We start from the raw sequence: 22,717 nt of genomic DNA on the forward strand, positions 1-22,717 counted from the left end.
GACTATTGACCTGGGTAAGTGGGTAGAAAAGCAAGTGCATATTTTTACATATTTGTATTATCCTCTTTATTATCCTCGTTTCTCTCAAGATCAAATGTGTGTATATGAAGATAACATAACGCAGTTCAGGGTAAAGTTATAAGTGGGTTAACGTTGACACAATCATAATGTTCCAATATTTGAACTACTTTTTAAAATTTGATCTAGAATCTAATATGAGTTTTATACAATTTTGGCCAAATGTTTCCTTCTTACAAAGCATCAGCATTAAATTTGGATAACAATTAATTTTACGATATTTTACGGCATTTTAAATAGTCTATCAATGCCTAATGTGATCTCTATAAATGTATTGTTTATGCACTCTAAAAATAAGTTTCTTATTAAAAATATAAATACCATATACTTAAGCTATTGATTTCAATCTGTATATGCATGGGTTCGATTTAAAATTATTGCAACCTCCGATCCGAGTTTGCCTCACAGGCACTCTGCACTTTTACCAGGAAGAGGTGTTGTAGGTACTTAATTTAATATGATTTCACTTAGGGAGTTAGTCGCCTATATGAGCATAAATGTCAGTACAATTTGGGTCGAATGAAGGAGACATTTACAAAAGTGAGGACCTCTGCTGGGTTGTAAAGGGCCCCTAAATAATAATTTACAATTGGTTGAGCTGACATGGCTTTGCTGAGCGAGAATACAAAAAGAGAATTACATATCGAATGCAAGACAAATGCTACCCTACACAGAAATACATAACAGCATGAACTGAAGTTCTAGGAAACAACTTAAGCTAAAGTCGTTACGTACACAGTTGGGCAATTCTTACCCTACATACATAGACAAATTAAAATATCATGGCTTAGAATCTAACCAGCGGGTGAAATGACTGTTCCGGCTGCCTACTTGCGAAATTCCGGACTGGAACTGGGCGACGCCGTCGATACGTTGTCCAGGTTGGTATTCGTGTTGTCGAAGCACTCGTGCTGTGGCTCCGGTTCCGTAGGCGGCAGCGGTTTGTTCAGCAGCACAGTCATGTTCTTCACGTTGCTGGGCTTCTCCTCGTCTTGGTTGATGTTGAGCATGGCGTCGTTCATGCGGTGGTAGTGCGGCTTCTGCGAGGTGCTGGGTCGTGAGTAGTCCAGGTGATCGTATTCATCTAGCGTATAGAATTCAGACAATTAGATTGTTGTTGCCTTAAATTGGTCTTATAAACACTGGACATGAGTGAGGACGAACAGAGCACTACACGGAATGGTTCTTTAACACTGGCTTACCCTCGGGAAACAAAATCTTGCTATATATTTTCACTGATTCATGCCGTAATGTGTGCAAATGTGGAGTACATAGTTAGTTGTGAAGTTACTAAGCCTGCCTGTGTAAAAGTCTAATGACATACCGGGATCCTTGTAGCCCTCCTTGTGCTTGATCTCGTCGTAGACATGCTCCTCCTTGAGGGATTCGTTGTACACGATCGGATTGGTCTGGTCCGCGTTCAGGTTCTTCGTTATCAGGTCGTGGTTGTAGTTGATCGAATAGCTACCCACTGTGGAGGCAATGTACTATGAGGCACTGACACAAAATATTGTGCTCTAAACATCTTACCCCTGCCACTGGCATTGCAGTCATCGCCGTAGTCCGTGCTCATCGTGCTCCTCTGGTCAAAGTTGTTCATCTTGGAACGCATATTGTTGGGCAGGAGACGCGTGTCCGCCTGCATGCCGTACACGGGATTGTCGAAATTGTGGTTGGGCGGCCAGCTCGGGGGATTCGTATCATGGGTGTAGTGTACATGGGCGATCTCGGTTTTTAGGTTGGACACCCGGCGGCGGTAGTAAATGAACACTGCGAAGATTATGCACGCAAACAGGGTCATCAGGACTAAAGTCAGAGCTACACTTGCCCGGCTCGCTGCAATTCAAAATGGATGAAATGAGTTAGTAATGTTGCGGAATATATCCTTATCAATGAATTATCTTACAATTTTCGCTTTGGTCTGCAACACGTTGGGATGCGATTAGCTCGTCGCAGTTATCGCCGGTGTAGCCACTCCTGCACACACAGCCGTGGGCTGCATGGCACTGGAAATTGGCCGACGGACACGCGCAGGTATTCATGCAGTGCTCGCCGTAGAATCCCTCCGGACAGACCTCATCGCACCGGGTGCCTGACCAGCCGGTCTCACAGATGCACATACCGTCGGCCTTGCGGCAAACCTTGTGGTGCACGCAGCGGCAGCGCTGGGCGCATCCTTGTCCGTAGGTGTCTGTGGGACAGGACTCGTTGCAGTTGGCACCTGTCCACCCTGGCAAGCACTGGCACTGGCCGGTAACGTGGTTGCACTCGCCGCCGTGCTCGCAGTTGCACTTGAGCTTGCAGCCGGGTCCGTATAGTCCGGCAGGACATGGGTGCTCGCAGGTGAGTCCTATGTAACCCGTGCGGCAGAGAATTTCACCTGTGATATGGTCGCAGCTCTTGTTGCCTGAAATGTGAGTATATGTGAGTATTTGGGTGTGTTTTGCTTTGGCCTTGCATTCTTATCCAATAAAGCTTACCATGGAGGATCTCCGGGCAGCGTTCCTTGCATTCCATGCCGTAGAATCCAGGTGGGCAGGGTTCCGCACAGTCCGCACCAGTCCAACCGGGTGAGCAGATGCAGTTACCGGAATCGGGATCGCAGGAGGAGTTATTCAGGCATCTGCAAACTTTATCACAATTTTCACCATAGTAACCGCTCCGACAGTTGGTCTCGCAATGAACGCCTTGGGTTGTTCGATCGTTGGGCATCAGACAAGGACAACAAAAACCAGGAACACAAAGGTGCAGAACCAGAAAAGCAAATTAAATTAAGGAAATGAAACGTGGCCATGCAAAATAGGTGCGATAGATGCAAAAATGAAAGTAATGATTTCAGTGCGCACTAATAAGGGTACAAGATGGTACTGATTAACGTGTTATAGGCAGATTTACACTTCATATTAAATATTTAATAGAAAACTGTCTTTTTTATATCAACAGTTTGCTTTAAAAAAGGAAATAAATTTTAAGGGGTTACTTAATTACTGTTAGAAGAAAATCATGCAAGCTCTACAATTTGGAAATTTGTATCTAAAGTATTCAAGAATGAGAATATCTAATTGAACTGAATTGAATCACTGATTTTTTTATGATTTTAGATCGGAGCAACCTATAAATCTCGCTAATGACAACAGTGATCTATGAACTTGATGAGGTGAATTCAATGAGGTATATAGAAATCCCGCTAGTACCTCCCCAATCCTGCTTGCACACGCATCTTCCATTGGTGGCGTCGCAGGCCAGGCTATTGTTGAAGTCGCACTGGCACTTCTGGGCGCAGTCGTGTCCGAATTTGCCGGTATCGCACTTCCGTTCGCACCGCTCGCCCGTCCAGCCGGCGGCGCAGGTGCAGCTTCCGTTCTGCGGATTGCAGGCGGCGTTGTTGTGGCAGTCGCACACCTTGGCGCAGTCCTGTCCGAAGTGGTTCAGATCACACGGCCGGTCGCACTTGATGTTCTTCCATCCGGCCGTGCACAAGCACTGGCCCGTCTCCGGCTCGCACTTCGCTCCGTTCTGGCAGTCGCAGCGCAGGGCGCAATCCTGACCAAAGGTGCCCGGCTCGCAGCTCTCCTCACAGGTGGGTCCGCGCCAGCCCGGCGCACACAGGCACGTACCATTGACCGGCGAGCATTTGGCTCCGTTCTTGCAGTTGCAAGTCAGCTCGCAATTCGGGCCGTAGCGCAGGAAGGTGCAGGGTCTGGTGCACTGAGCACTGCTCCATCCGATGCTGCACTGGCACTTCCCCGTCTCAGGGTGACACAGATCCGTGTGCTCCATGTCGCACTCGCAGGTGCGGTTACAGTCCAGCCCGTACTTGTCCGCCTCGCAGATCCGCTCGGCACACTTGGCACCCGTCCAGCCGGGATTGCAGATGCACGTTCCGTTGGCCCGATCGCACATGGCATCGTTCGCGCAGTCGCAGGTCATGCTGCAGTTGAATCCGTACGTGTTCAGCTGACACTCGTCAAAGCAGCGTTCCCCGCGATATCCGGGCGGACACTCGCACTTGCCGGTGATGTGGTGGCAGGGCGCTCCCTTGTAGCACTCGCAGCTCTCTTGGCATCCTGGGCCGTAGCTGCCCACCGGACACTTGTTCGCACACACGTCGCCCGTCCAGCCCGGATTACACATGCAGGCCCCGGTCTCCGGCTGGCACTTTCCGTCGTTCTGGCAGGGACAGTCCTGCTGGCACTGTGCGCCATGCTTTCCGTCCGGACATCGCATATCGCATCTAGTTGGAGCGGAGTATTAGTATGGGTTTTGCGTTGGAGCAGGAGCAAAATGAAACGTAGGATGCAACGGCTTTAGATCACAGCCACGAAAAATATTGATTGCATTCTACGATTCATTTTGCCTGATCCTCGGCCAGAAGGTTGTGCCGCCAAAGACGCCCCTCCGTCCACTTACAGGGGACCCGTGAAACCGGGCGCACACTGGCATTCGCCGGACACGTGGTGACACTTGCCGCCGTTCTCGCATCGGCACTTCTCCAAGCAGTTGGCCCCAAAGAAGCCCTCCGGACAGGTGTCCGCGCAGCGTGCTCCGGTGTAGCCCTTGGCGCACTCGCAGTCGCCTGAAAAGGGCTCACATACCGCGTTGTTCAGGCAGTCGCACTGCATCGAGCAGTTCCGGCCATACCAGCCGGGTGGGCAATCTACCGAAGAGTGACACAAACGTGGTTAGCTGCGGTTACGGATCACAAGGTACGGGTTCGACAGTTAGTTGCTTTTTTCTTGCTTTTGCCTTTTGCTTGCTAGCCACGGGAAACCCAGGAGCCGGAAGAAGTTCCGCTCCCGGAACCTCCCGTTTTGGTGGAGGGAATTAGTGACCGAAGGCCTGCTTGCACCTGGATAACTGAGCCGGAGTGAACTGCATGGGTGTGTGAGACAGTGGAGTGTAGGTTGTGGGTGGTCGGGTTAGATTTCGGGTCAAGATGGCATTAAACAAAAAACAAACAAAAGCTACAAAGCAACATATAACATATAGCAGAAATACAGCTAGAGACACTACGTGCAGATCTTTGGTAGTCCAAAGATGGAATGCCCTTGCAATAAACTATATATAAACCTTAATAATAATCTGGTTTTTAAATATTATTTCGACTAGAATAGCATATGGTTTTCAGACCAATTTATCATTTTCTTTTTGCTGATCGTAAAAACATTCAATTTTGATGAGAATTAAAAAGTGCGCGAGCAGATTATTAATCCATTCGCCTTTCTTTCATGAAGTAGGAGTGCCTGTTGCTCGTCCCCGGCAGAAAAACGTGAGCTCGGAACTCGTCGATGTTGAATTCGTTGGGCTTGTAGACAAAAGGTTCCTTGATCACCGACACTGAACTGACTTTTTTTACTAGCTCTTCGACCGGAGATGCGACCTTGGTCACTTTCTTTGTGATGCCAAGCATCTGCCAAATATCGTACTCCGACTCCTCCGTTACCAGCGACTGCGCCGCCAGGCTTTGGACACTTGGCGATGGGGTCGGACAGAACGGCAAGCACTCCTTCTTCTTCGCCATGTCGTTCTCTACCTTCTGCACCATCGGATGCTTCAGCGTCTTGGCAAACTCCAAGACGTCGGCAATGCTGGGGAAGCGCTGAGTATCGGTGACAAAGCCGTTTCCGCCCAAGAAGATGTTTCGCCTGACTGCCACGTTCGCCTCGAACTCCTCTTGCTCGTCCAAGTCGCAGTCGCGACAGTCAAAATGAGTAACCTTCATGTTGGCGGTGAGGGCACATATAAGTTTTGTGCCCATCTTCGGCCCTAAAGGAATGGCCACCATTATTAGCCGACGTAGTGGATCGTGATGACGCAGAAGATCGCCTAGTTGGTCCACAATTGTCCGAGGATTCGCCTCGATTCCGGACACATTAAGCTCCTCCACGTGCTCGGTGCCCTTGATGCCGTTGCACAAGATGGACAGGGAGTCGCCGCTCAACTTGTTGTGGGCCAATCCGAGATACTCCAGTCTGGTGAGGTTCGATCGCTGCAGTGCCTCTCCGATAGCCGACATGGCCCGCGTATCCAGTCGGTTGTACTCCAGCTCCAGGGACTTTAGCATTTGCGGCCGCTCCAGCAGAATTCCCAGCTCGGGGCCACAGTCGTCCGTCATCTGGTTGTACCCAAAGTCCACCACCTCCAGCAAAGGCAATACGCGCAGAGCCCGGCACACGGTGTATAGCTTAAAGCTATTAAGTCTGCTGTTTCGAAGCCGGAAGATCTGCAGCTGCTGCAGTGCCACTAAACCTCTAGCCAGGCGAACCATGTCCTTGATCGAAAAGAGCACGTTCCGCTTGTGGTACTTCCTACCCAAAGCCGGACCCAGAAACTCCAGGTTCAACGATACCAGGTTGACAAAGTGACGCACAAAGCTAAGATCGATGTGGACGCAGTCCTCCTCCGGATATTTTAACTGTTGTAGATGCGTCAGATATCTTTGCTTGTTGCGTTTGTCCAAAACCTTGTCATCGCCACCGTCCGGTTCCGGCTCCACGCGGATATCGAAGGTGCCTTTTATTCGCTGCGTTCGCTTCTTTTTCTTTCGCGGCTCTGGTTCCTTGTGCTTCCGCATCTCGGACCGACGTCGCCTGCGCTCCTCGTGCTCCGCCTCCCTGGCCGCCTTTAGATCCCGCAATCGTTGGCGGGCAACGTTCCGTTCATGTCGACGCTTGCGACGCTCGTTGCCGGAGTCATCTTCATCGTCGGAAGCATTCAGCGTAAATTTTGTATTGAATCCAATAGCCCTATTCTGTTCAGAGGCGAAGGAACCCGCCCCCTCCTCTTCTTCCTCCCCCTCCTCATCACCGTCTTCGGGTGTCATTGGCTCATCACTGGAGATTTCTATGCCACCGGACTCCTCGGAGGATATTTCCGGCTCCGAGTCGTCTTCCTCACGTTTTGTTTTCCGGAAGGCATACTCCGACAGCGGCTGCAGGTGCCGAATGTCCATGAAGCGAACATGATCCTTTATCAGCGCGGCTAGTTCGGTCATCTCTTTCTCTGGCCAAAGGGCGGCCGGACAGGCCTCCACCAGCTCCATGTACTTCAGGCTCAGTCCCTTGCCGCGCCAGTCATAATCCTGCAACCCCTTCAGTGCAAGGCATGTCTCGGAACTCTTAGCTAAGACCACCCGCCTCCAGTAGCTCGCATCCTCTACGCAGTAGCACTCGCGCAGGGGCAGATCCACATCGAGTGTATCGTAATGGACGCGCATCTTTCGCGGATCTTGGAGCACGTCGTCGGGCACGTTGGCATTTCCACGTTTAGCCATCTGTCGGACGCACAGATCCGCCAAAGTGGGCACTTGGTCGGCATCATTAAACGCCTCTGCGAAGATTTCCCGATTACGCTCCGAGAGTAAATTCCGATTGGCGGTCAGGGGCGGCTTGTAAAGCTGGTACACGGCCAGCATGACCGGATCATTCGGAATACTCAAGCTATTGGTGTTCGGCAGCGGCAGGTAATCTGAGTCCTCATCCTCCATCCTACGTTCCAAGATGTGTAGGTGTAGAGCTTTTTATGGTTTTTTTTTAATTTTTCCTATTTTTTTTTTTTGTTTGTATGCTTTTTGTTTGACTTTAATGTGTTGTCATATTGGAAGATTATTTTCTTCTGGCTTAAGTTGGGTTTCTTTTTTCGGTATCAAAAATTTCATAATATATTAAAATCGGTTTCTACGTATCAGCTCTGCGCTGTTCGAAGGTCTGAAAATACTTTAAATAATATAATCTACACTCGAGCGGAGGATCAGTTCAGCCTACAGAAAATGTACAATCTTTGCAAGGGCATTTAAAACTACAGAGCTTCAAAGCTGCTTAAGTGATTACACAAGCTCTTATCTACGGGGCTCGGCTCATCGCAGGCAATCCGGGAATATTATGAACTTGAAGTTTCAAAATTCAAAACCCCTGTTTCTGGGATAAGCCGAACCCTTGGAAGACCCAAGGCGATTCATTAGGGACAAATTACGATTAGCTTAAGGGATCAACGAACTTATATCGCAGGCGGGTCCTCCGTAACCATGATCGCACTTGCACTTCTCCGGGGAGATGCATCTACCGTGCTGGCAGGGTTCCGAACAATGCGGCACGCATTCTCCGGCGCTTGCGATGTAGCCATCTAAAAGCGGTTAAAAATGGTAATATGTGAAGTAAAGTCAAACATCCAGAAATTCTCAACTCACCACAACAGTCCCTCACAATACGGTTCTTTGCAATCGTCTTTGTTTTGTTGACCACTCGGTGTTTAATGCGATAGGTGGAGCACCTCGGCGGGAATGTGACGCACCAGGTGGAGCCCCGTTCCTGGAACGATTGCAGTTCTGTGTAGACAACGTCTACGTTATACCTAAACGTAAAAGTATCCATTAATTTAGTTCATTTGTCGTGACAGGGGATAGGCTTACAGTTCTCTTCTTTTGCAGATATTGGGTCCATCCAGATCTTTAAGATCCGCCTGAGCCAGTACCAGCTGGGCCAGGCAGGCCATGAGGATTACCCGCAACATGGTGGCAGTGAATTCCAGGTCCTGGAATTAGTTACTCGTACTGATGCAGCTTCACTGGCGGATCACATTGAACTGATAATAACAGTCAGTATTAACTAAGGATGACTCAAGCCGCGATTAAACCGAATTCAACTGCAAGAACAAAGAGAGAATGAGTTTCACTAAATCAGGCTTTCTCCGTATGATTTTATATACTACAAATATACATATAAGCGTATAGATTATTAAATACATATTTCTGAAAAGGGCTAGATTTAATCGTTAGAAAACACACATAGTATTTCCCGTCGGATACAACGGGTCGTAGCCACCTGTCCAGGGTAGTCCAGTCTAAATGTGGAAAATTTCCAACACAACCAGAAATTGAAAGCTGCTCAATAAGTATCTGGGAAACTATATCCCTAGAGGTGCCAGGAATCCGATTATAGTATAAAACAAGAGCGCAGCAGGAGAGGATGCACAAGCAACGTTCACCCTTCAATGGAGGCCCGGGAGGATTCGGAGCCAGTGCCTTCAACTTCAATGCACCACAGTTCGGCGACGCCGCTGGGTTCTCCGAGGGTCTCAACGGGATGCCCTTTCTGGGCAAGATACCCCCCAAACCGATGATGCGCTCCATTAGCCGCCAGCGCTCTCTGGTCGATGGGGCTGGGCTACCCAGGATGCCGTCACCTCTTCCCGCGATGGCCCAGCAAATCTTGAGCGGAGCCGGAGTGGGACATGGCCAACGCTTCCCAGTGCCACCCATTTCCAGTTACTATGGACACTACGAGGGCGACCTTTCGATGTCTTCACTGTCGAAGCTAAAGAACACCCCCTCACCCCCTCAGACCCAATGGCAGGAGCATGAAGCACCGCGTCTAGCCGCACTTTCAGAAACCGACTCCGAGAGCGACCTATGCAGTCAGCAGACGAGCGCAAAATTGTCTGTATCCCGCTGGCGCCGTGCCATCAACTACGTAACGTCCACTATGCCGGAGCAGCGTCGCCAACGCCTGGAGGTGATAATCAATCGCTGTGGACAGTCGGCTATCGCCAAGCATCTTCTGTTGCTGCTGCATCTGATCGCCCTGGTGGTAGTTGTGTGTTTCCGACAGGTCGCGCGACTTGGATGGCTCTGCGGCGACATTCGCTATCGCCTGGGACGCACCAAGTACCAGTTGCGCAGCTACCTGCGCCAGATGCTGTGGCGGCTGGCCATTGCCAAGGGCAACGACACCTTTCTCTTTCTCATCGTGGTGCTGGTGACGCCCTGGCTATTCCTTCTCAGCCTTGTGGGCTTCGCCATATCCTTCGTCTTTTCCATGAGGACCGCGTTGGCAGGGGGTGTCAGTCATCTCCACCGGCGCTTATTTTAGACCATAAGTGGAGGGAAAAGGCTGGAGGAGCAGCACCCAGAAGCTCCTTCGCCCCAAGTATTAGACTGACTTTTCACACAATGACACTAAAGCAGCGCATTCCACAAAATAACACAAGACACAGAAAGATGAAACCACCTGAATTTTAACTATATTTTGTGTTGCAGCAACAAAGAAACATTTGTGTTTTCATGGATTCAGGCTTGGGTTTATATTCCGTATAGCATTATTGCATCATTCCCCATTTCGAATGTTGTTTTCATTCTGGAAGATTGCAATCCGCTCAAAGGTGTTAAATATCTGCCCATCTGCTTATGTGTGATCTGATCGATAAATCGCAAAAGTATTTATTTGTTTACAGCTTTATCCGCTCGCTGGCCACTTGTTCGCCACTCATCAAACCCATTTATTGTGATTATTATTTATGCCATTTATTCTGCACGATAAATATGGATGTGAACAAATCAAAACGAAAACATTTCCGCCGCTCATGGGGCAGAACCGCAGATTGTGGGCCTTTGTTGTTCATGCTCTCTGTAATTTCACTTTCAATTGCATCCCGCCAGCAAAAAGCCCCATTTGTAGTATATTATATGATTCACTGGCCACCGACAGTCACATCTGCGTTCCACGGCACATGAAAAGCGCTCAGTGACTCGGGAAAACCCAGGAGAACCTCCTCCAGTTTCCATTCAGTGCCCCAGGGCCTACTTCACAAGTGTCCAGAGGTCGCCTCTGGGATTTCTCGAATTTCAACCCAACATGGGGCTAAGAGATATTGAGAACTTGTCATTAATTATGTCAAGTCTACGTGTGAACTAGGCCAAGTAATGTCCGAGCGTGGTTTACAATTACCAGTGACCCATCAAGAATGGATTGCATAAACGTGGATCGCTATCTGTAAAACTACCCATGCCGAACCACTTGCAATTAATGCCAGCACGGTTTTTCAGGAAATAAAGATCCACTTTTAATATTAAACATTAAGTTCACAATAATATACGAAATTATCTATGACAATCGCGGACAAAAGAGATTGTCGGTACTTGGTTATGTGGAACTGACATGAAGCACGGGCCAGCCATGTCTGGTCAGTTGGAAAGTACCTACAATTAGCTGGGGGATTGTCGTGATCTACAATCTGTATTTATATTGCAAAGATAATTGCTGGCTTCATTTCTTGCCAGCGAGAAATCTGATTCACTTAATCGCACGGCAGGTGCTCCCCTAACTCATCAGAAAGTGGTATTTGCCAAGGTCGCCATTAGCCAGAAATCGCGTGATGAACTGCCAACGGCGCCAAATAAATTTTAGACGAGAAATTGTTTGAAACGCAGCGCTAATAGAACGTTCAAGTTTTAGTGCAGATCGTGAATGTGTTCGTCTTTTTAGATACATACAACAATCCTAAAGATAGCCAACACTGAAACGATAATAAACATCTGGGGCAATATACATTTAAGTAGACAGAGATAAGCACTTGGCAACCCCTCGACTTTGCTCAAGAGATTACAAGTGATAAGGGCGGATGATAAGAACGCCGCAGGCATTCCCCCTCCAACCCAACAGCGATTAGGTTCACTGATACTTGTTCTGTTGTAGGTGACTAATTTAGCCTCTCTATATATAAGCAAATCCACGGAACGGAAGGTGCGTAATCCGGTCATGGACAAAGACTAATAGAATAATACCAAATCATCCCGTAACATCGTACATATAATTCACGATGGACAACGAAATCGTGCGAACCAAACAATCTGGACTAATTTACTTTGCAGTTTGATTGCCAAATAACGATTAGCAGAGTCCACGATTTTAAAAAAATTACAAACCTTTGGAATCAAAAATATTAACCATAAACTAGAGTGTTACTCTAACCCATTGCCATTAAGTTTCATTTTGCCACTTAAGGAGCAAATAAACTCGTATCTTCCCTTCCGCATATGTATGATATGTACATAGATCATATTAAAATGCGAACTTGCACGAGACAACGAGCTTACACTCGCAATTTACTTATTTGTTTACACGCCTGATTGCTGTTTTAATGAGCTAAATGAATATGTCGTGGATGAGTCACCTTAGGTTAAACAATGCTAGACTATAGTCTATAAACTATACGGATCTGTTAGTTGTATAATAGGCGAGTGTGCGAGATTTTTCAATGGAAAACGTGTTCGGCACAGTTTGTTTTATCGAGTATCGAATCCATTCACCATTCATCGATGCCGCATGCCCAGCATCTGTTCTGATGCTGAGTCACTCGGATTTCATTCACAAAAGTCTCTGGCTAAGGCTCGGATTTTGTTCAGAACTTCGGGTCAATCTACCGCTCAAATCGCAGGTTTGTATTTCCGCCCTTTCCCAACATGTGTGTACTTGTGGCACACCTCATGTTTGCTGCAATATCATATCTCGCCCTTATCTGCGCCCAGTATTGGACAAGCAGAAACAACCGATGATTCGCACTGATTGTGGTTCTTAATCGGAAGGGGCCAGCGAAGAGTTGAGGAAGTTCCAAATGAGGACCATAAAATGTTAGCACATGTATTAGGAGATTGATTAGAAGTATGTTACGAGTCTATTTCCGCTGACAGCCTGTCTACGTGCCCTTATAAGTATTTGGAATGTATACATAGGTACTTATATATGACTAATTCCCCGATTTTCGATGAAAGCTATCGAAAGAAAATACACTCAAGTGGATCGTGCAAACAAAAAGCTGCGGAATACTTTCGGACTAAGAAGAAAGCTTTGTTGATCAAAAATCAATGGGATTCATCTATTTCATTCAATTAGAATGATATATTATTCCTATTTTCGTTCCAATTTATGGTAACATCCATCTGAGCTAAGAATAGGTATTGTATTGTGTATTTTTTTGGGTGTATTTTCGATTGAAACTGCAAAATGCATATGTAAGCATCTGGATTTGACTTGGGTTAATATAATCATAAGCATAAGGGGAAAATGAGCCAGATATTCTTCAACTTCAAGTACTGCGCACTTGATAAAGGCTAAACAAAGATTGTCGCTTCCCGCTCCATGTAAACAGAATTATTCTACATAAGAGGAGCTCCACTTGAGCTGTACTTTGGATAGCGAAATCAAAGTCGAATTTACTGAATCCACATCTAGAATAACCGCAACGCATATGTTTGGCGTTCAGTGGGCAATTCAACTCCTTGGCGAGCCGACAAGGCACATTTGGCATAAACAATAGTAGAAATAATAAACGATTTCAATGGCAAGAAATTGATTTGGTATGAAAGCAAGTTGTTCAGGATCAGGAAATTGAGACAATGCTATTATTGCAAGAATATTAGTTTGCACGAGGTCAAGGGTCTTACATTTGTGAACAACTTAAATGCTAGGCCAATCAAAACATTCAGTGAACAGTCTAATGCAAGCAAAGAGGCAAAGGGTTCTCATTTTGGCAGTTAGCTGCCATAATGAAGTATCTGAGCTATTAATGTATAACCACGTCAGCCGCAGAAACAGTGACTTCAGCTGTTTCGTATTCATTTCACAGGTGAGCCCACACTCAACACCTCAGTTGGAATTGGCCAATTAGCGGGCGAAGCTCGGATTTCTAGCCCGAATTCGGATAGAGCTAGAAGCTTTCTCGATTGATTCAGCGAAGAGAACCGATTTCAGATGAAAACCAAGAAAACATGTGTATATTATTCTAGTGGAAAGGCACCCACACATTGCAATGCAGACAGACGAGCCAGAATTATGCATAATCATCAGCAAAAGCGAAATGCACTTGCAACAATACGGAGAAAGCAAAGGAAAATGTTGGATATTGCAAACCCAAAGCGAAAAGATAGAGAACAGAGACTGTCGCAATCATAAGGGGAAAACGAACATCCCGACTCATGGGTTGCCCTCTAACCACCGCCCAATTGGACAAGAAACCCCACGAGGTTGCATCCCAGTCACTCCCTGCTACTCCACCCAGCATTATCAGTAAAGCTGAGTAATCATGGCGACGACAAAGCCCGGCTCCATAAAGGAACCTGAACAGACACTGTAACATGTATGGTATGGTATGATATGATATGAGGGTGGGGAGAGCGCACCTCTGAGTGCCGTTTCAGCTTTTAATTTTGGAATGGCTCGTGGGGTCTTTTCGCTGTGCATTGCATTTCGAAGCGAAGTCCTAAGCAGGCGGCATTGTTCATTAAATCACGTATGATAATAAAAATCAAGTTCCATTGCCAGTGTCAGAAATATAAGGCTAAGCTGAAAATCGCTTGGTTAAGGAAACGGTGTGAACAATAAAAATGCTTTGTATGGGAAATATGATCGCAGTTTATTCCATACTTATTTAATAATTTCTTTAAAAACCAACAAAGGTTTCTAAATCCTAATTTGTGGGCATCCCCATATTCAAAAGTAAAGTAAAGGAAATGTCGCTGAACTGATAGCTTAATCAGCACTCATAAGGAATCAAACGCAATAAAATTTTTTGCGACTTGATATACAATATCTCCTTAAATTGCACAAATCCATTTAAAAGTGTGCAATATACGAAATGATTTGACTGTACACACACTGAATGTACATGCATTTGCATTCATATGCATTCGAAAACCATTGAATTCCTTTAAAAAAAAAACCCATAACGTACGCTTTACAGATGCTCGACTGTATTTCACTGTGGATCTCATCTGGAAGGAACTGCAGCTGTGTGCGTTAGTTAGGCAAATTCGATGTGTGTGAGTTTATGCTGGCTGGGTTTTCATTTGATCCGTCTGCGTTGTTGTTGTTGCGGCTCTGACAGCTGGAAGCTTCCGCAGCAATCTGGAAACTGGAAAGAATCCACAAGATGCGGGTTTCCAGGGGACGAGGTGGTGGTCGATGAAAGAGAATTTTGCCAATTTGCTGCGATTGCCCCGCATGACAGATATAAAGATACATGCATGAGATACAAAGAAGAAGAAGAAGAAGTCGACGAAAGCGCAAAACCAAAGCCAAAGAAAGGCCATTAAATTGTGCGAAAGAGAAACCAGAACAGGTTTAACTGTTCTTGGTGTGCGCCCAATAAAAGCGCTAATTGACACGCACACAAGTGCACTACTGCGGCCATAAACAAACCGCTCGTTGGGAAAGGAGAGAGGTGGAAGGAAAAGAGAGCTGACAAAGCTAACTGGAACTTTCGTAAGTCCAGGCGAAATTGCACATTTAACAGAAGAAAACACCTATTTTTAACACAATAAAAATGACTAAAATTAACGTGAAACTGACACGATTGGGGTTAAAACTCACCTTGGCAAGAAGCACGGTGTAAACTGGTTTTCGGTTCTCACTCAAAACAAAGCAAGAATGCACTCGCAATCGAATTCCACTCAATTTACACGTTTACGAAACTTTGGCCATTAAAACCTCGAGAGGATTTGTATTTTTAAATGATTACAGCGTGTTACCACATATATAGCTATATATAAATATTTGCTATTGTTTTTACTTTCTCACCAACCACAAAAACTTGTTTTCTTTGTAGCGACTCTCTATTTTGGCACTATACTCGCAACTCGCAACTGAGCTGATTTAGCAATTAAAATGCAACCTCTTTGAATGAAAACAATTATTTTTCGTGCACACCACCAACGACAACAATAAGAATAACGGGCGCGACGCACAACAACGCAATTCTTTAATGCACTTAAGTATTTTCGTCGCTCAATTGGAGCTCGTTTCGTTTTCGCAAGCACCGCAATTACAATTAACTTTATTTTATATTTGCGTACGCACACCACCGCACGAAGCTGAAATTTATTTAATTTATTTTAAATCCAGCAAGAACTGACAACCGACTTACTTAGCTGCACTCGCCAGTGTGACCGCTTCGCGAGTGTTGGATGAAGTTGTAGTGTGGCCCTAGCGCACTCCCCAGGAAATACCCACTGTGAACAGTCACTCTTCCCACTCTTCCCACTGGTAACACTTTTCACTTGAAAATAAATTTGAATTCTACCTTAAAACTACATTATTTATTTGAGAAGGAGACTGGGATAAGCAGAAAGAAAAACAGCTGGAGTAATTAAACACTAGTTCCCGCTCAGTTCAGATCTCCACCGTCATGGACACGATCAAACTGTGGCACAGTGGGCAAGTTCGGTGCCTGGAGATCTCCGTGGGAGCTGCGCAGTGGTGGCAGGTGGTGCAGATCCAGATGTTGTTCGTCGGCTGTGTGATGGGTTTCCCGGAGGAGATGCACGCGGGGAAGCGAGCATTGCACTCGGGGCAGGAGGGCGAGCTGAAAGGATCGGTAATCCATGAGTATCATCATTATAATCCCGCTTCTGACCACGACCCTTCACTTACCTATCAGGCACTGGCACTCCGCAGGAATAGCAATCCACCTTCTCGCCAGTGGTGTCCTCCGGATCGTACTTGGCGAAGATCCCCGCCGCCAACTCTTCATACCGTTGAAGGGTGGCCTCGGGAAGATGAGCCTGTTGCTCCAACTTCATGAAAGCCTTGGAGCAGGTGCCGAAGGCCCGATCCGCACAGCTGGCCAGAGCCAACAGGCTGTAGATGTGTTCCGGAGGCAGGACGTCCTCGTAGTCGCGCAGCCTCACCGCGGTGACCACCGCACTGTGGACGATCCCGAAGCGCAGCTGCCTCTGGGCCAGGAGCATAAAGTGGTAGGCCTCGGCGCAGTGCCACAGCCTCTCGATGGCGGCCGCATCCTCCAGGGCAATGGAGTCCAGTAGGGTGTTCCTGCCGCTGGCGTAGTCGATCTCCGTCGTGGCCACAGCCTTGAGGTGCTCCTCGGCCAGCAGAGCAGCCAGCACGTACAGCTTCTTGATTCTCAGCAGCGGGGCCCGCTTCTCTTGCTCCCGTTCCGCCATTTGAGAAAGCAAGCGAGCTGCGTCTAGATGGCGTCCTGCATTCCTCTGCATCTCGATGGCTTCCTTGAGGCGTCCCTCCTGGAGCAACTGAGCCGCGTGCTTGGCTATGAGCGTTTGGACCTGCGGCAGTTGGAACCTCTGGGCCAGCTCCACAGCCTCGCCCCACTGCCGAAGATTCACGCAGGTGGCAACGGCGGCCTTCTGGTCGCCGAATCGGAGATGGGCTTGAACCGCCTCGGAGCACATGCCCACGGAGGCCAGCATCTCGGCTAGCTTCGGTAGCAGCGGGCTCTTCTCCGGTAGCCGTTCCACGCACTTTTCCAAGTCGTCGAACTGCTCCAAGTGGTACAGAGCCTCCATGTAGCCCTCCAGGTAGTGGGACTTCTCGTAGTACTCCCGGGCACTCTCCCAGGAGCGCAGGTTGGCGAAGTGGTGGCCAATTTCCCGCCAAGCAATCTCCATCTGCTGGTCGGACACGCCCGATCCTCCCATTCTGTACAGCTGCACCACGCGGAACCAATCGCAAAGGGTCATGCGCAGATCTATGGCCAGATCGCGACGATCTGCGTCCAGGTAGAGCTTCTCCGCCTCCTCGAACTCGCCGTAGAAGGCTGATATCTCCGCCCTCTGCAGCTCCTTGGAGTGTATGGTGCGCAGTCTCTTGACCAACTTGATGCCTGGGTAGTGGGCACAACGCACAAAGGCGTTCTCCGCCGTCTCCAGCTCCAGTTTCTTCAACGCAGACTCCGCCAGCAGTCGCCAGAGCCTCGGATGCGGGTTGTCCTCAATGAACTGCTTGGCATCCTCCAGTCCCACGTGCTCCAGCAGATCGTCGGTATCGCGCAGGGACTTTACCCTCAGCTGGATGACATGCGAAGAATTCTGCAGCTCACCCACGCTGATGATGTCGTCCAGCAGGACACTGGTGATCTCCAAGTCCTCGAAGGTGCAAATGTACCCGGAGCAAGACACGGGCTCCTCTGGATCATTGCCCCGGAAGATGTACATGCGCGTTTTCTCCATCAGAGCCAGCAGCAGTGGGTTGTCCTTGGCCCAGCTCACGGCCCAAACGTCCTTGCGCTCCACCCGACTGAAGTTCAATTGGGTCTCCCTGTTGTCGTCCAGGTCCAGCAGGGTCATCACACCCATGTGGTCGATTATAGCAGCTCGTCTAAGTGAGGAGTATAAATATTACTAGTATCAAGGCGTATGGTGGAGTACCCACGTGGAATTGCAGTTGATAGCCATCTTGTAGACCTTGGAGTTCATCAGGTGGCGGTTCCTCAGAGCCACGTTGGCTATGCTGTACTCGTTGATAGCGCCGGATTCCCTGGCCACAAGGAGCAGCTTCTCGGAGAGTGCCAGGGCACAGATGGGATCACTGATTCCCCGCTGCGTGGAGTGACCATCGCCACTGCTACTGCTCAACATGAGGTCCTTGGCCATCTCCACTCCCGTGGGCGTGTCGTCGATGTGGAACCGCTTCTCCTTGCGCGCCTTCACGTTGTGCAGGGTGGAGGCACTCTGAAAGGAGATCAATGGGGGTGAGTCAATGGGCAGCCAGGTTGATGACTCAAAGTGCCCACCTTGGGTGTGTGGTAGTGCCAGATTAGAATCTCCTCCTGGGACGCTATCGCCACATAGCTCGAGTTGATGCCCACAAAGCAGGGTCTAATATCCGTGTACTTGGCTAAAATAACTGGGATTAGTCCGGAACATCAACCCGTGAATCTACTCACAATCCACGGTAGTGCCAATGGAATTGCAGAGGAGCAACTGGTAGACCCTGTCGTCCGCAGGATTACTGCGGTTCTCCAGGGTGCTCAGCGCAATCTCCTTGATGTTGCTGCTGACACACTCGACGCCCAGGACGCAATGCTCGCTGCTGGATGCCAGGCACAAGGTGGGCTCCACCTCCTTGAGGAAACTCTGATTGGAGACGGTGTTCCAGAAGGTGATGACACTCATGGGCGAGTCCCTGGTTGCACTGCCACTGTTCAGGAACACCACGGTCTTCTCGAAGTAACACCAGATGTAGTCCGGTCGGATGTTGGCGAAGTAGATGAACGAGTCCACGGCCATGGCGATGCGCAGCGATTTGCCCTCCCAGCTGAGCGAGGTGATGTCGGTGCCAGGCACCTTCAGAGTGCGGTAGATCTTGCCCAGCGGCGAGTAGAAGCACACCTGGTTGGAGTCGCGCTGCGATGTCGGACTCACCGCGTCCAAGGTGGTGCCACAAATGGCCAGCACAGTGCCGTCATGGTTCCACTTGGCGTCCACATTGCGCATCCCAGTGTCAAAGATTGCGGGAGCTAAAGCCAAGTGGGTTAGTTAAGAGCACCTACAACTTGCATCACCTCCTACCGTCGTCATTTTCATTCCTCATGATCTGCACCCTTCCGTTCTCATAGCAAATGGCCAGAACTGGACGCTTTCGACTCTGGACGACCCTGCCACTGAACCAGCAGATGCTGGCTATGCGGTGACCCCTGGAGGAGGAGCCGCCACTTACGTTCACGCACTGGATGTGCAGCTTCATCTGGAGTACATAATCAAAGTGGGTAAATATGAAGGATAATCAAGCACTAACATACAGCAAAGTTGCCCTGGTTATCGTACAGATGACACTCCCCGTTGGCCAAGGCAAAGAGGATGAGCCGATTGTCCGGACTCCACTGCACGCCGGTCAGATGGGTGCCCTTGAGCTCCTTGCCGAAGATGCGGTTGCCATCCACCGAGCCCACTATAATCGCCCCATCTTCGTAGACGATGCAGATGCGCGATCCGTCCGACGTCCAGCTCATGCTGGCCACCGTGGACTTCTTCCTGTCGTTGGTCATCTCCTCGTACCAGGATCCCTTGTACAGCATCCACACCATGATCACCCCATCCGTGTCCGAGGAGGTCAGCTTCTGCTGTGCATCGTTCCAGGTGACCACCCGCACCGACTCCTTGTGGCCATCCAGGGTCTGGTTCATCGACAGATTGGAAACGGCGGCCAGCCCGCCTTTGCTCTGGCCATTGGGAGTGGCTGGAGATGGGCATAAAGTAATGATTAAATCGGAAATAGTAAACTTTCTTTATCTTTATCTTGATACTGGGAAATAGTAAACTTTAATGAGTTCTGGGCAATTGAGATTCAACTCGTTCGATTCAGCACAAGGTAGTGATGACCTACCCAGGTTACTTTCTATCACTGATCGTGGCACTCACCCTGGTCCAGTTTCAGGACCTTGAGCAGTCCATCCGTCCCGGCCACTGCGATGTAGCCCTCCTCCTTGTTCCAGGCGATGCAGTTGAGCTTCACATTGTTGGGAATGGCAATCTGGAGGAGAGACCTTCTAGACCATGTGTAGGAACCTTAAGTGAAGCCTACCTTTTTGCTGAGGTAAACGAACATCTTGGATTTGCAAGTGCACTTGGATTCTTTCAGTTCTCTTCAATGTTTTTCCGCATTTGCTGTGACAGCAAAACTAGTTGGTTTCCATGGTGATCTTAACTTCGGTTTGTCAGCTGGCCAAAACCCAAGCCTGTTTTGGGCCCAAATGGTGGTTCAATTGGTATTGGTGGCAAGTGGCAGTGAGGCACCTGCTGCCACCTGTTGCTATCGATGCACCTGTGTGTGTTATCGAGGGCGGCACATTTAAAAAGTTGAAGTTCCACCAAGAAGATTATAATGTTTAATTATGTCAAAGGAACAGACTATGTTTACTTAAAATAAGATAAAGACAATACAAAAAGTTAAGCTTCTTAAATGGGATCGCTTATAACTTAAACATTGTAGTTTATGACAACTGATAATGTTTTCCACATGAAATAAAAACGACCCATTATGACCCCTAATCGATATGAAACCTTTCTAATTGCAGGTCTAGTTACACAGTTATCAAGCAAATAAGTAGGAATTACATCATAAAGATAAAATAAAACTGAAGTGGACGTTATAATTTCCTAATTGCACAAATCCCTACATAAATTGTGTTTCTAATAGTTAAATTACATTACATAGTTACAATAAATTCAGTTAAATCACAGGGCACGCGGGGAATATCAGGCTAGTCGAATACCCCTCTTCAGCAATTCGTGGGCCAGCTTGGTGGCCAGAAACATGTAGACCAGCAGAATGATGACGGACTCGGAATGAGTGCGATCCTCGGGCCCGAGAAAGATGTTCACCATGCCGGTCAGAACGTTGGCCACCAGGAAGAATGTCAATCCATTTTTGTTCAGAGCCTGGCTAATCGTGAACGGAACAACGGATCCGCCTCTTTTCTTGACCACAGCCTCCCCCGATAGAAGACCCTTCTCCTGATCCTCCGAAGGATTCGGATCCCACGGCATGACGCTGTTGATCGCAAAGTCTATGGCTCCGAAACTGGCACACAAAGTGGTGCTCCCGATGGCCAGCATCCATATGACATAGCCCAGATTGCAGGTCACCCGGGAGATACCAATTTCGTAGGCACTGATGAAGAACGAGGTCCATAGGATAAGCACCAGGTAGAAGAGACGCCTCAGCTTCCTGACAAACTCGGAGTAGCTCAGCTGACTCTTCGCCACCATCCAGCGGTTGACGTAAATGGACAGCAGGAACAGGCCAACGAATCCTGGCAGGGAGACCAGACCTTCGCGATTTGCATTGAGGAAGCTGGAGCGCTCCACATCCTCGTTCATCACATAGTCGGAGATGCCAAGGACACTCAGGCCAAACTGGTGGATCACCAACAGACCTGCAAGAGCAACTGTTTAGTACGAAGTTTGGACGAAGATCCATGGTCTAGTACCGAATCCCAATGGCAGCAGATGAAGATCCTTGCGGGCCAGAATGCTGACCAGAGCGCCCAGGAACTTGGTGAAGCCCAGGGTGAAAAAGGCATTCAGATGCTGGCCGTATTCATGGGCATCCTGCCCGTAACCCAGAGTCAAAATGGACACCGTGCGCGCCAGTCCCAGCAGAATGAGCGGCAGGGCGGAGTAGAGCACACTCCGGCGGAGATCAGACCAGTGACGCGTCCTCCGCGACACCATGGCCATGGTGAAAACGAACAGACCGATGCCGGTGTCCATGAGCTTGGCTCCGAACTGCCTGCTCTTGCGGTATGGCCTATAGAAACTCCCAAAGTCGATGGCCAGAATGCAGACGGCGGTGATCAAGTGGGTCAGCGCACGCAGGATGGACAAGCACATGGGTCTGTTGCCACCCAAGTCGAACTGAACGCGGGTGCGAGCCCGTTCCAGAGCCCTGCTCGTGCGCAGAAACCACAAGGTGGCCCCGAGCATTAGCAGTCCTATGTAGCCACTGTAGTCCACGGCCACGGATACGAGCAGAATGCAGGGCAGGATGACCAGGATGAACTCCATGGCAAAGCAGAGGTCGGCAGAGCCATGAAGACGCAGCTTTTGGCACACCACCCGCGCGAGCAGTATGCACCACAAGGTGGACAGGATCAGCAGGAGGGACTCGCCGCTCTGGACCAGGGTTCCCCACCAGTCCCAGTCGTAGGCTTGGACTAGGTCCAAACCCAGGCGCTCCTCGAGGGTTCGGTTGACCGCACTCGGATTCGGAAATGGACTCGGGCTCACATCGGGAATGGGTTCCGCTGCCGCTCGACTGTCCATGGCGACTGGCGGCGGGATACCGCTTGGACTCACTCGTCGGTGGCCTGATAAAGGTGGAACTTAATCTGCCCGTTGATAGTCGCCACTTATCGGAAACCGGGAGATAGGCATAGTCATAGCCGATCGATTCGGAGCTCCAATAAAAAAAGGCACGAACTTAAAACAAAATTCGTTAAACTTCAAACATCTAAATGTCGCTGATAGCAACTGAAGTATTTCGCCAATGAATCGAGGCATTTTGTTCTATATCCGCATAGGCCGCGCAGTGATAAGGAAGTCCACTCAATCATC

The 22,717-nt window shown here is 48.7% G+C and overlaps 5 protein-coding genes across 8 annotated transcripts; 1 reads left to right on the forward strand and 4 right to left on the reverse strand.

Annotated features, from left to right (window-relative positions):
- Positions 1-41: 41 nt before the first annotated feature.
- On the reverse strand, positions 42-15,795 carry LOC117140460 (protein draper). 4 transcript variants are annotated; one of them, XM_033303400.1, is made up of 12 exons: positions 15,219-15,795; positions 8,486-8,718; positions 8,264-8,427; positions 8,074-8,199; positions 4,489-4,735; positions 3,273-4,312; positions 2,559-2,765; positions 1,985-2,485; positions 1,609-1,914; positions 1,403-1,549; positions 1,281-1,313; positions 42-1,162 (listed from the first exon to the last, which is right to left on the reverse strand). In XM_033303400.1, the coding sequence occupies exons 2-12, from the start codon at positions 8,584-8,586 to the stop codon at positions 906-908; spliced, it is 3,129 nt and encodes a 1,042-aa protein (XP_033159291.1). In that variant the 5' UTR covers positions 8,587-8,718; positions 15,219-15,795; the 3' UTR covers positions 42-905. The 4 variants fall into 4 exon arrangements, with proteins under 4 accessions (XP_033159291.1, XP_033159292.1, XP_033159294.1 ...); XM_033303401.1 differs by lacking the exon at positions 1,281-1,313 and having other exon boundaries at positions 15,219-15,794; XM_033303403.1 differs by lacking the exons at positions 3,273-4,312; positions 4,489-4,735 and having other exon boundaries at positions 2,559-2,708; positions 15,219-15,791.
- Positions 4,742-8,065, reverse strand: LOC117140462. Its single transcript, XM_033303405.1, has one exon. It carries the CDS (start codon positions 7,562-7,564, stop codon positions 5,285-5,287), a length of 2,280 nt encoding a protein of 759 aa, XP_033159296.1. The 5' UTR covers positions 7,565-8,065; the 3' UTR covers positions 4,742-5,284.
- LOC117140464 lies at positions 8,884-10,113 on the forward strand. Its single transcript, XM_033303408.1, has one exon. The coding sequence runs from the start codon at positions 9,042-9,044 to the stop codon at positions 9,942-9,944; it is 903 nt and encodes a 300-aa protein (XP_033159299.1). The 5' UTR covers positions 8,884-9,041; the 3' UTR covers positions 9,945-10,113.
- Positions 15,796-15,924: 129 nt separating the features above from the next.
- Positions 15,925-20,365, reverse strand: LOC117140459 (WD repeat-containing protein 35). Its single transcript, XM_033303399.1, has 9 exons — positions 20,184-20,365; positions 20,021-20,132; positions 19,402-19,838; positions 19,172-19,346; positions 18,547-19,119; positions 18,394-18,497; positions 18,033-18,331; positions 16,278-17,978; positions 15,925-16,209 (listed from the first exon to the last, which is right to left on the reverse strand). Exons 1-9 carry the CDS (start codon positions 20,205-20,207, stop codon positions 16,017-16,019), a joined length of 3,618 nt encoding a protein of 1,205 aa, XP_033159290.1. The 5' UTR covers positions 20,208-20,365; the 3' UTR covers positions 15,925-16,016.
- Positions 20,366-20,571: 206 nt separating this feature from the next.
- Positions 20,572-22,589, reverse strand: LOC117140014 (uncharacterized protein At4g17910). The gene is made up of 2 exons (XM_033302734.1): positions 21,592-22,589; positions 20,572-21,537 (listed from the first exon to the last, which is right to left on the reverse strand). Exons 1-2 carry the CDS (start codon positions 22,424-22,426, stop codon positions 20,858-20,860), a joined length of 1,515 nt encoding a protein of 504 aa, XP_033158625.1. The 5' UTR covers positions 22,427-22,589; the 3' UTR covers positions 20,572-20,857.
- Between the last annotated feature and the right edge of the window lie 128 nt (positions 22,590-22,717).

The sequence above is a fragment of the Drosophila mauritiana genome, chromosome 3L (assembly GCF_004382145.1).
Source record: "Drosophila mauritiana strain mau12 chromosome 3L, ASM438214v1, whole genome shotgun sequence".
In the NCBI taxonomy this organism is placed as follows: Eukaryota; Metazoa; Arthropoda; class Insecta; order Diptera; family Drosophilidae; genus Drosophila; species Drosophila mauritiana.

What these genes read in the sequence shown, in the direction of transcription:
- LOC117140462 (XM_033303405.1), bottom strand. Translation starts at nt 7,564, where the DNA reads ATGGAGGATGAGGACTCAGATTACCTGCCGCTGCCGAACACCAATAGC.
- LOC117140460 (XM_033303400.1), bottom strand. Translation starts at nt 8,586, where the DNA reads ATGTTGCGGGTAATCCTCATGGCCTGCCTGGCCCAGCTGGTACTGGCT. An exon ending in CTGCAATGCCAGTGGCAGGG is followed by an intron (nt 1,550 to 1,608) that starts GTAAGATGTTTA and finishes TTGCCTCCACAG; the next exon opens with TGGGTAGCTATTCGATCAAC. An exon ending in CAAGATTTTGTTTCCCGAGG is followed by an intron (nt 1,163 to 1,280) that starts GTAAGCCAGTGT and finishes TCTATACGCTAG; the next exon opens with ATGAATACGATCACCTGGAC.
- LOC117140464 (XM_033303408.1), top strand. Translation starts at nt 9,042, where the DNA reads ATGCACAAGCAACGTTCACCCTTCAATGGAGGCCCGGGAGGATTCGGA.
- LOC117140459 (XM_033303399.1), bottom strand. Translation starts at nt 20,207, where the DNA reads ATGTTCGTTTACCTCAGCAAAAAG. An exon ending in TCGTTTACCTCAGCAAAAAG is followed by an intron (nt 20,133 to 20,183) that starts GTAGGCTTCACT and finishes TCTCTCCTCCAG; the next exon opens with ATTGCCATTCCCAACAATGT. An exon ending in GAGGAATGAAAATGACGACG is followed by an intron (nt 19,120 to 19,171) that starts GTAGGAGGTGAT and finishes ACTTGGCTTTAG; the next exon opens with CTCCCGCAATCTTTGACACT.
- LOC117140014 (XM_033302734.1), bottom strand. Translation starts at nt 22,426, where the DNA reads ATGGACAGTCGAGCGGCAGCGGAACCCATTCCCGATGTGAGCCCGAGT. An exon ending in TCTGCTGCCATTGGGATTCG is followed by an intron (nt 21,538 to 21,591) that starts GTACTAGACCAT and finishes TTGCTCTTGCAG; the next exon opens with GTCTGTTGGTGATCCACCAG.